Source organism: Heterocephalus glaber, unplaced genomic scaffold (assembly GCF_053883595.1).
Source record: "Heterocephalus glaber isolate CG9 unplaced genomic scaffold, H.glaber_assembly_v1.0 deba00000281, whole genome shotgun sequence".
In the NCBI taxonomy this organism is placed as follows: domain Eukaryota; kingdom Metazoa; phylum Chordata; class Mammalia; order Rodentia; family Bathyergidae; genus Heterocephalus; species Heterocephalus glaber.
The window spans coordinates 14575483-14587077 of record NW_028258139.1 but is presented as its reverse complement, the minus strand read 5'-3'; the positions used below and the strand labels follow the sequence as shown (position 1 = coordinate 14587077).

Below are 11595 nucleotides of genomic sequence, written 5' to 3'. Positions count from 1 at the left end.
ACCCAGGCCCATCTTCTCTGGGGGATGCTCCTGCTGGGTCTGGCTGGGCTTGGTGAGGGCCTCCAGCAGCTCCTTGGACCACAGGTCCATGTCCAGGAACTTGACTGACTTGACAATTACCTGTTAGCAGATGAGGGTGGGCAGGCCTGGAGCCATCTCTCCCTCCTCCCCCCACCAGCCTGCTCCCATACACCCCAGGCCCTGACTCCATCACCCTCTCATCCTCTCCTCTGGGTCTCCAGGACTCAATTCTCTAATTTGTTTGATGTCCTTCAGGGCCAAGGAACATATTCCTCAAGGGCACCCCAGATGTGTTCAGGTGAGGCAGGAAAATCAGTGCCTGGGGACTACAGAATGGAGTCCTGGTTGTGTTCCCAGTACACAATGTGGTCTCAGACAAGGCAGATGCCGTGTTAGCTGAAGGCAGCCCCTCCGCAGGGTGCACGCTAGGACGTGGGACTTGGTCTTTCTTTGCACTTGTACCTCCAGCACCTGCATCATGCCCAGCACTTGGCAGATGCTGTATTAGTGCTTCTTAATCAATGAAGAGGCAGCAGATGAATGAATGAAACAACCTTTCAAAAAACGGGATTCTGAGTGCTCTGATCCTAACATCACATGATTTTGTAATGACTACAAGGCCTCTGCATTTCCAATCTTCCTAGATTGTGTGATTCAATAAGTGTCAGATTTTTGTTCCCAAGAAGGTGGTATGGGAGATTCCCCTCCTACGTATGAACCAAAACCCCAAAATCTTAAAAGATTGATAAATGTGAAGGTAAACATTTAAATAAGGTTGTTGAGCAAAACTGATGTAAAATAAAATTTGAAAGAAAGGGCAGTTTTTTTTTTTTCTGTCACCCATTGCCAAGGTGACTTTCCTTTCCCCATTGCATTGCTTTGGCACCTTTAAAAATCATTAGGATGTGTAAGTGTAGTTGCATCCTGGAGTTCCTATTCTCGTCCATTGATTTATTTGTTTAACCTATCCTATACGTTACAGTTTAGACAAAGAATGTGCCCCAGAGGCCTCACGCACTCAGAGGTGGGGCTTTTGGAAGGTGACTGAAGCATGGGGTGATATTGCTGACTTGCTGTGAGGGGTCTGGCTGGAAGAGGTGAGTCACTGGAGGTGTGAGCTCAGAAGCTGGCTCTCCCTCCCCTGTTCTTCCCTTCTCTTCCTGCTTCCTGACTGCCATGATCTGAGCAGCTTTCCTCCCCCAGACCCTTTAACCATGCCCTCCTGCCTTGGAGCCACGTGACTATGGACTGAAAGCATGTACCAAAGTAAACCCCTTCTCCTTTAATTTGTGGGTGTTGGGTATTGTGTTTCAGCAATGAGGAAAGTGAGATTATACCAGTGCCTCATCTTCCTTCTTACTGTTCCTTGTAGTTAACAGTCTGTTATTACGTTATTTTACTTGGTCTTTCACTGAGTCTTGAAATCAAAGTAGTGCAGTTCTTGTAACTTTGTTTCTTCTCAAGATATTTTGGCTATTCTAGGTCTTTTGAAATTTTCACATAAAATTCAGTCTATAGGCTAAATTCTACAATAAAGTCTTGTAGGATTTTGGTTGGCACTGTATTCAATTTGTAAGTCAATTTTGTGAGATTTGACATCTTAACATTTTTGAATTTTCTTATTTAGGAACGTCACATATCTGCACTTATAAATTGCTCTTTGCAGTACTTTGGCAAGACCTTGCTTATATTTTGTGGCGTTTATCTTTCCTTGAGACTGTTAGATTTTTTGTGATACTGAGTCATTAAAAAAGCTATTTTCCAATTGTTTGTAAATAGAAATTCAATTAATTTTAAAAATATTTATCTCATGTCCTAAGATCTTGCCAAATTTCACTGTTAGTAATTATCCATTCTAGTATTTTTAAGACTGTAATATTTTCTTTGTATGTAGGCATTCTGTCTGCAAAGAGATTTTCACTTTTTAAGCTGTATCTTAATGCCTTTTCTTCTTTTTCTTCCCTTATTGAACTGGCTGTGGAAGGCTGACAGGAAGTAGAGAGAGCAGATGTCTCTGCCTTATTCCTGATCTTAGTGGGAAAACATTCAATCTTTCATCAGGAAGCATGTTAGCTGCAGGCTTAGCTGTGCTTGTCAGGTTGGGTCAGCTTTTTTTCTACTCTAGCTTGTTAGATTTTTAACATAAGTTTTGAAATTTTAAAAATCTTAAAAAAAATTTTTTTAGTTATTGCTAAGTTACCCAGGCTTGCTATGAACTTGTGATCCTCCTGCCTCAGCCTCCTGAGTAGCTGGGATTACAGATGTTTGCCACTGTTCCCAGCTAAGTATTATAGATTTTGCCAAATGTCTTTTCTTCATTGTTCTTATAAATGTATTCATAATTTTCTACTTTATTATGTTAATGTGTTGAACTACATTTATTATTTTTCAAGCATTAAACTGGCTATGTGCCCCTTTATAAGCCCTGCTTGCTCATGGTATATTATCCTTTTGCTCAACTGCTAATATTTTGCTAAAGGTTTTTGAATCTATCTTCATGAAAGCTGCAGATCTGTGGTTCTCTGGTAAAGTCCTTGGTTTTGGTACAGGGTTGTGCTGGCCTTATAAAATGACTTGAAAAGTGTCCCTTCCTCCTGTTTTCTTGACAGATTTTTGCAGAGGTGGCATTCTTTCTTTCTTAGCTATTTGATAGAATTCATCAGTGAAGTGTCTCAGCTGGGAGTTTCCTTGATGGGAATGAAGCTAGGGAAATCCTGGATATGCCACCTGCTCTTGGTTCCTGAATAAACCCGCTGGTTTTCACCTGCTTATAATCATGCCTACTCCAGATGACACCTGTGACATGGTGGTCCGATACATCACCTTTCCCCAGACACAGCCCATACACATCCTCAGCCCTGTCCCTGGGGAGGGGAGATTCAGACTTAGACTCCATCTCTATACAGGGCTGTCTTTCTCTTGTGAAACTTATTTCAGGGTTCGGCACACTGCATGGTGAAAAGGTTCAATAGCAGAAAGGTTTTCATCACTATTCCAATTTCTTTAGTAGATACAGGACTACTCAGATTTTCTGTTTTTCTCCTGTCAGTTTGGTAATTTGTGCTTTTCAGGGAATTTGTCTATTCCATCTAATTTGTCCAATTTATTGAAATCGTCTTTCATTATTATCTTTTACTGCCTATAGGATTTGTAATGGTGCTCTTTATTCCTTTCTGAAATTGGTATTTTGTATTTTTCTTTTGATCAGTCTAGTGAGAGGTTAATCAACTTATTGATCTTTTGATGAATTTATTTTTGGTTTGAGTCATTCTTTATTATCTGGTCCTTTTTTTTAGTTCTTTGATTTCTGATCTAGTTCTTGCTATTTCCTTCTTTCTACTTACTTTGGGTTGAATTTGCTTTCTTTAGGTAGCTTTTTAAAATGAAGGTTTAAACAACTGATTTTTTACTTTTCTCCTTCTCTGCTATGGGCATATAAATTTCATTCTAAGCATTGCTTCCTCTTGTAACTCCCAAATGTTCATTTGTTGTATTTTTCGCTACATTCAATTCAGAATATTTCCCAATTTTCCTTGTGATTTCTTCTTTGACCCATGGGTTATTTAGCAGTATGTTGTTTAATTTCTAGGAATTTGAACATTTTCCAGATAGATTTTAATATTGACCTCTAACTTACGTTTTTGTCAGAGAATGTACTCTGATTTCAGTCCTTTTACATTTATTGGAATTTGAAGGCCGAGCGTGTTGTCTGCCCTGGCAATGTCCTATTGCATGGAAAGGAATGCCAATGAGATCAATTTGATTAATTGTGCTGCTCAGGTCTCTTGTCCTCAGTTCCTGCTATTCTACTGCTCTCAACACTGCTGCTGCTCCACTACTACGATGTGACTTCCCTTCCCCGAGGGCTTCCTGTGTCTCTCTGTGTAGACCCTTTTCGGTGATCAGTGCCTACTGTCTTCACAGCCATTTGAGCAAGGGACTTTTATCTCCATTCGACAGATGAGGAAATGGAGCCACAGAGAGGTAAAGGAGGTCACCCCAGGCACACGCTGTGGTTGGCTGACCCAGGATGTGAACCCAGGTCTGCCAGGACTCCATGACCCTTCTCCCAGCCACATCAGCCCCTCATCCCCAGGTGTGTCAGAGATGGGACCCTGCTTCTTGGCTGTGGCATCCTTGACCTGCTTCCTCCTGTCACTGGCTTCAGCTCTGGCCCTGCATCCTCTCCAGGATGGGTGGGAGGGGTGGTGTGTGTTGGCCACTTGCTCTGAGTCAGGCATCTAGAGATCAAGGCCTGAATTCCAACTCCTCCTGTGACCAGGTCACTTCCTCTCCTGAATGCTGCTGGCTCCTCTGGAAAGTGGGGATACTCCCGGGCACCCAGCTCCCTTCTTCCCCTCCCTCTTTTTCCTCTCTTCCCTCCACCTCCAGACTGCAGCAGGTATCCCCATGTTGGTTGCTGCCCCTCCCACTTGTATCCTTACCTGGGCCAGCAGTTCTTCCCACTGCGCCCTGTCTTCCTTGTTGAGAAGCTCCTCTGCAGGAGGAGGATTGGTTATAGGGTCTGCTCTGATGCCCATAGCCAGGGGTGGACCCCATGCCCCTTCTCCCCATCCCTCAGACACTGCCTGAGTCACGGTGACTCTGTTCTGCCTCAGCCTGGCCTGGTTAGCAGGAGAACATAGGCTGGGATTGGGCTAAGGACCCAGACACCTGGGCCAGAATGGTGGCCTTGCCGGCTTGCTGTGTGACCTCAGGCAGGCTGTTCCTTCTCTGTGCCTTGGGCCCCTCCCAGGCAAGTGTGAGGAGTGACAGTACAGGAAGGGTGCTCTGAGAGTCCAGAACACCTTCAGGTATTTGGGAATCCCACCTTAGAGGGAGGGGCTGCTTTGGGGCCCCTTGGGTGCAGAGAACCCTTCACCCAATCTGTCAATTCCAGGGCAGGGGCGCAAGGCCAAGCCAAGCCAGGTCCTGCCGGTCTCAGGCCTTAGAGTGCAGACCTTCCCTGCCTCCTCCTCCTGACCCTGCTAGCTGCCAACCTGCTCTGCAGAGGACATTGCCACGCCCCCCGCCCCCAATTGCTCCAGACTGGCTCATCCTGGAAGCCCTCTCTGATGATCTCTAGGGCAGTCGGTCCCTGCCTTCTCTGGAATCTGTTCTGGTTACTGAGAGCAGTTGCATTAGCCAGGCTGGTGGGAGCGCAGTAGCTGCTGTTACCCTCTAACAGGGACTTCCTGGCTACCCGCATGCAGTGACATCACTGCTGTGGACCCTGGGGCTCTGTGGGCCTGGGACCCCACCTAGATCTTCCTTGACCTCCCCCGTGTTCCGTGGGCAGGTCCTACCGTGGGAGGGCAGTGTGCCCATCACGTAGAAGAGGCTTCGGTGTGGGAAGGTACCCGTTAGGAGCTCCGTCTCCAGGTGCTGGGCTACTGTCTGCCATGAGTGCCTGCAGATCGCCACCAGCACGTTGCTGGCTGCATCCTGGTATGTGTCTTCCAGCTCCTGGGGTGGGGGCAGGTGTCCAGAAATAAGAGCAGGCTTTTTTTGAGCTGAGCATCTGGACAGATGTGTATCTGCTTTGTCAGGCCAGGGAACTGTGATCAACCCATTTATTTAGATGGAAAACAGAGGCTGAGGGCCCCGTGTGTTCAGGGCTCTCCACATTCCTGGTTCTCCAGCAGTTTCAGGACATGCTGAAACTGACTGGCCTGTGTCCTCTCAGTGGCCTAAGGAACATTCCCACTTTATTACTTTCCATGCCTTAGTCTTAGAGGCACAGTCCCTTATGGTTCCTTTCTGCCTTGAAGCCTTTGGCATGCTGTGTCCCTGCCTGGGGCTCTATTCCTGCTGACCTGTCTATCCAGATCTTGGTCCATTTCTAAGGCCCACTGTCTGGTCCTCAAGACACCTGTTTGAAAACCCCTATCTGACACCACCTCTCCCCTTCCTGGCTCCTGGCAGCTCAGGACAACATCTCATCCTTTCATCTTTGTCATCATGCATTTAGGACCAGAGGCTGTTCTTGTCCTAGATCTCTCTGCCTGGTGAGTCAGTATGCTAGCTGCTGTATGGCAGAGCTTGGTTCCCTAGGCTTTTCTGGGTCCTGGTCAGGTTCTGTCTTCCAAGGGTCATCCTCTGTCAGGAAGGGGGCCCATGGGCCTGGTGCTGGCCCTATGCCATTGTGCCCTGCCCTTTCTCAGCAGGTACACTGCTATTTCGCTCTGGCTCAGATGCAGAGTACTGCTCCTTTCCATCCTGTGGTGGCTGTTAGCTCAGAGGGGCGCAGCAGGGCTGCCTGCATTTAGTGACGTCTGAATGTAAAGGTGTCTAAGGTCCCCCACCTTACTCTCCCTGCGATGTGCTTTGAATCATTGTATTAAACTGATATGTCAATGAAGGAACAGCTATAGGTGCCTCTTAAGAAGGAGGGAGTCTTGTACATGACTTTAGACTCCGAACTGGCCATTTGACATGTTATTCTGAACAACCTCTCCTCAGTCTGATGTACACAGAGGAGATGAAACATCAACATGGTTTATACCTTGGCAAGTGTGCAAATAGTCTGTCATAATTGTAATTCCCCAACCATGGACCCTGACTGGCCTGGGTCCCCTAAGTGGCCCAGGCTCATTCCCACTTATTACTTCCCATAGCTGCAGTCTTAGAGGCACAATCCCTTGTGGTTCCTCTGTCTGTCCCCACCCTGCAGGCTCCTCATGGCCCTGCATGGCACGCTCTGTTGCTCATTTCTGGGTGAGGGGTGGTGCTAAAAACCTTATTCCATGGCATTAGCTTTCCATGTCACCCACAAAACACAGACGGTGAAATGAGCCTCATGATGCTTCTTTGGTGCCAAGGCTTGGGTTGTGGCGGGCCAAGGTAACCGTCACCGCTCTCTGGTCATCCTGTGTCTCCTGAGTTGGCCACCATGGGGCTGTCAGGGCTAGTAGGTCTGAATGAAACCTCCTGTCCTCACTCCCCCAGGGGAAGTCACAGAGCTTGCCAGCCAGCCTGCGGACGGCGAGCAACCTGATTATGGGTCTGGATAGGGGTAGGGGTAGGGGTGTGGGGGGCAGTTCGTGGCCAAGCTGGGGAACCCAAGGCTGGATTATGGCCTGGGGGATTGGGTTAGATTGGCTGGTGTCTTTCCAGAGCTGGCCTGTAGGTAGCAGCAAAGGGATGGTAAGGACAGTGTGGGCAGGGGCACCTGGGCCCACTTCAGGAAGGGCCTCCTGCAGGAGGAGGAGCTGCAGCTGGATTTCTGCCTCCACTAAGGGGCCCTGTGGCCTCAGACCAGCATTGCTTCTTGGGTCGCAGCTGCCTCTTCTGGGGAGTGCACGAAACTGTCCCTCTGAAGGAGCCGGCGGCCAGGATGTTAGAAAGAGAGAGAATGCCTGGCAGACCACAAGGCCTGGCACACTCTCACCATTTGGAGTCCTGGGAAGCTGCCTGCAAACCCAAGGGCCTGGGGACTGGCTGTCTTGCAGGGATGGGGTGGGGATGCACCGTGGATTGGGTCATGTTATCCAGGGCCAGCTGCATAAAGCTTCTCCTCCAGGGCTCCTCCAGGCAGTCACTGGCTTTGATGACATTCTCCAGGACCTGGAAGAGCCGGAACTTGTGCCGGATGGAGATCTGTGGATGGCAGAAGGAACACTGGGATGTTGGGTTCATCATGCAGCACATGTCTGTGGGAGCATGGGTGGGAGGCTGTGTGAGGGGCCAGAGGGAAAGATCACAGGCAGCTGCTTTTGACCATTCAGTCAATGACCCTTAATAAATATTGCTCTGCACAGTGCTAAAGAGACCTAAACCAGTGCAGCAGAGATCATGAGGGGGAAAAGTTTCTCCCTATCCTCATGGAACTGCTGTAGCAGTTTAAAAAATTCCATCTTCAAAGTCAGATCATTCATTCATTTATTCATTTTTTTAACACTTAGGCAGATGTTCTCCCCCACCATGTCCATCTCTCCATCCATCCATGCATCCATCCCTACCACTTACTGGCTCTTTGACATTAGGTAAATTTTTCCTTTCCTAAGCCTTAGGTTCCCCATCTATGAGCATCATAATATCTACCTCCTGAGCCTGTTCTGAGTGTGGTCGACACATACTGGTCTGCTTTCCTCCCTCCCTCTCTGGCTCATTTGGAATATGAGGAAATAGAGAGTTGCTCCCAATCATGTAGCTGCTCTATGTAGGATCCAGGATGAGCCCAGCTTGGGGTCAAGCCCTCCCTTCTGCTCCCCAAGCCCCAGTCAGCTCCCACCTGTGGGTTGTCTGTGAAGTAGTCATAGATGGTTTCCATCACCAAGTTGGGGGACCTCTGAGCCATATTCCTGACCCTCTTGATGACAAACTGCAGGTAGGGAAGTTCTGAGCTGCCTATGTCCCGGAGCATCTTGAAGCAGGTGGCTGAAGGTGGCAAGAAGGTATGAGAGTGGGTGGGCTATAGGGGCCATCACATTGTAGCAGAATGGCTGGATGGGTAGGAAAGAACAGGTCTGGGAATGGCAAGGAGTAAGCTGAAAATGAGGACTGGAGAATTGGATACAGTGGGAAGTCCTGGACTTCTTCACTATCCAAATGACCCTGACTGGGTTCAAAATAGGATAAAGAGCAGGGATGCATACAGGTCTGCATATCCTTATTGACCCACTCATATTTCCATCCATTCAGTGAACCACTTACCTTTTTATCCATCTATTTATCCACCATCCATCTATCATCTACCCATCTGTCCCTTCTCCCACACATTCATTCATATATGTTTGTCTATCTTTCTGTTTATCCACCTGTTTGTCCATTTTTTGCATTCATCTACATATTCATCCATGTAGGCCAGTGATGGTGAACCTGTGGTACATATGCTGCAGTGGGCTGTTTGTATCATTGAAAGCTCTAAAAGATTTGCTATCACTGACCTAGGCACTCATAAATCCACCCACCCACTTATTCATAAATCCACCCACCAATCCATTCATAAATTCATCCATCCATCTCTCCCTCTATTGATCCATTCTTTGATCCTTCCACTCTGCCTCCTGTCAGCCAGCACCTTGGTGTTTGAACGAAGGGGAAAGCATTCCAAGGAGGGGCCAGGCCTCAGCAGAGGTTCTGAGGTATAGAAGAAGAGTGGAAGGGAGTGGGAGATGGCCACACTTTGGGCTTTGGATGGTGTTTCAGGAGGCATGAACAATCCCAGGGGGGCTCTGCAGGGCTCTCTGCTGAAAGCTACATTTGTTTACCACACGCTTGCCATCTCCAAAGTCCTCCAAGGTCCCTCACTCTTGGGCCTTTTTCCTGTGGAGGGATGTGGTGGGATCTAGATCCCTTGCCCTTTCGTGGCTGAGCCCCAGGGCTGGCAGTCACCTGAATTGTAGGCTTTCTCCATGAACATCTTGTGGTCCTTGAACATTAGTGCAGTCTGGCTGCTCATAGACTCATAGACTTGTGGGGAAGGATGCTGGAGGGGTGGGCCTGTCGGTTCCTGCAGGCAGAATCCTGAGGGGCCTTCATGTGTGATGGCTCCAACATGGATGTGGAGACAGAAGAGGAGATCCTGAAATGGAGAAGGGTCGTGGTGTGAGTGTCTGAGGATGGTTGCATTTATTCAAGGTGCCAGTGGAGGGGGTGATGGCGGAGGTCAGTCTCATAGTGTCCTTCCCTGTGTCTATCCGTTATTCCTTTGATGGTCTGGAAGGAGGGCAGAGGATGAGGTCTTAGGACACTGTTGAGTCGACAGCATGCCCCAAGGACATGCCAGTGCCTGGCTGCCCTGCAGAAACAGGCACAGATGCACTGGTGGGATGCAGGAGGGCTCAGGCTGCTATGTTCTCTGCTCTACTTCTCACACTGATTTGGAGGAGCCAGTCTCTCTGAGACCACACAGAGGACTTCCCTGGGTGTCCAGGGGTCATTGGAGGGATCTCTGAGGTAGGGAAAGCTACAGGAGCAGGTGGAGGATCTGGGGACCTGTCAAGCTGGTGTCTGCCTTTTCTCTGGTCCTCCTGTTCTGCAAACAAGGGGAATGGTTTCCACAGACTGACTAGTCACAAAGAGAAGGCATCCTTGCTTTTGGGGGAGCTGCAACCCTGCCCCCCACTCTTCAGTGGGGCCCCCAAGGCTTCTGCTTGTTCACTCAGTTCTCATTTCTGGCACCTCCCTCAAGTGAAGCCTGGCCTAGGCCTATGAGATCATAGGGTAGCAACAGTCAACAAACTGAACAGGTGAAGTGCATTTTAGACTGCAGTTCATCTCTTCAAGTTTTGTTCCTTCATCTCTTCCACCACGTAAGCGAGTCAGGCCACCTCACTCAGAATCTGTCCAGGCTTCCCCCCACCCCCACCATGCACAGGGAAACCCAAGGCCCTGAAGGTGACGGGGAAGACACTGATGCTTCCAGCTAAGTGGGGCAGCCAGATCCAGGTTCACCTTCTGCCTCAAGTAAATTGAAAATAGGAAAAAATACACACAATCACAGCTATCAGACATCACCCAGCAGCAGCAAGGAATAGTGGCCCCCCGAGAGATGGGAAACCAACAAGGCCAGCTTGGATTGTCACAGCCAGCTGCCAGGACTGTTTCCAGTTTCTGGTGCAGGGTGGGAGGAACTTGACGGCCTGTAGCCTCCTCAACTTGAGGTACTGGAGGTGGCAGTTTGGGGAGACCAAAGTGGGTACGGTTTGTAGGGAGAAGGCAGAGGAGGGACTTGCACAGGGAGGGAAGGGTAGAGATAGGCAGAGCAGGCCCATCTTCATCTGCATTCAGTGCACATTCAAAAGAGCCGCCCACAAGGAGTAGAGGGAACAACCCTCAGAGCTCACACAGGATTGGAAAGAGCTCCACTGCCATTAGCCACAGTGCATAGGGAATTAGGCAGAATACTTCGCATAGTGTTAGCTCAGTAATGGAGAGAATCAGACCCAAACAAGGATGCAGAGGCCTTCTCTACCAAAGCTCTAAAAGCAAGACTCAAACAGACCAAACTGTTTTTAATAATTCACACCCCAGGGCTGGGGATTTAGTTCAGTGGTGCTGCACCTGGCTCGAAAGCACAAGGTTCCGAGTTCGATACCTGGTACCACCCGCCCCCACCCCCCCCAAATTCACACTCCAGAACAAAGCTCAAGCATACAGGAATACCCAGTACCTAACAAAGTAAAATTCACAATGTCTGGCATCCAATCAAAATTTACCAGGCACACAAAGAAGGAAGACAACATGATCCACAGTGAAGAGAAAAATCAATTGATCAAAACCAACACAGATCTGGGAAGATGGCAGAGTAGTAAGCAGGTTTAAGGCAACCCTGATCAAAATGCCTCACAGAATACCTCACAGAATTAGAGAAAACGATTCTAAAATTCATTTGGAACCAGAAGAGACCCAGAATAGAAAAAACAATTCTGGGCAACAAAGGCATTAACAATCCCGGACTTGAAATTATGTTACAAAGCCACCATGATAAAAACAGCATGGTATTGGCAAACACCCTCCCACCAAGAAAAAAACCTCCAAACTACAAAAAAACCAGACCTGAGGATCAAGAGAACAGATTAAAGATGCAGAAACAGAGCTAATTTTGGAGTTATGTTGCATGGCAGCTGG

The 11595-nt window shown here is 48.3% G+C and overlaps 1 protein-coding gene across 1 annotated transcript in view; it reads right to left on the bottom strand.

Moving 5' to 3' along the window:
• Positions 1-7542, bottom strand: part of LOC101716318 (maestro heat-like repeat family member 5) — a 45349-nt gene extending 37807 nt beyond the window's left edge. Inside the window, 4 exon segments of the mRNA XM_087184889.1 lie at positions 3-120; positions 4467-4519; positions 5328-5487; positions 7492-7542. Coding sequence (XP_087041015.1) covers positions 3-120; positions 4467-4519; positions 5328-5487; positions 7492-7527 — 367 coding nt within the window. The 5' untranslated portion in view covers positions 7528-7542.
• Positions 7543-11595: the final 4053 nt, after the last annotated feature.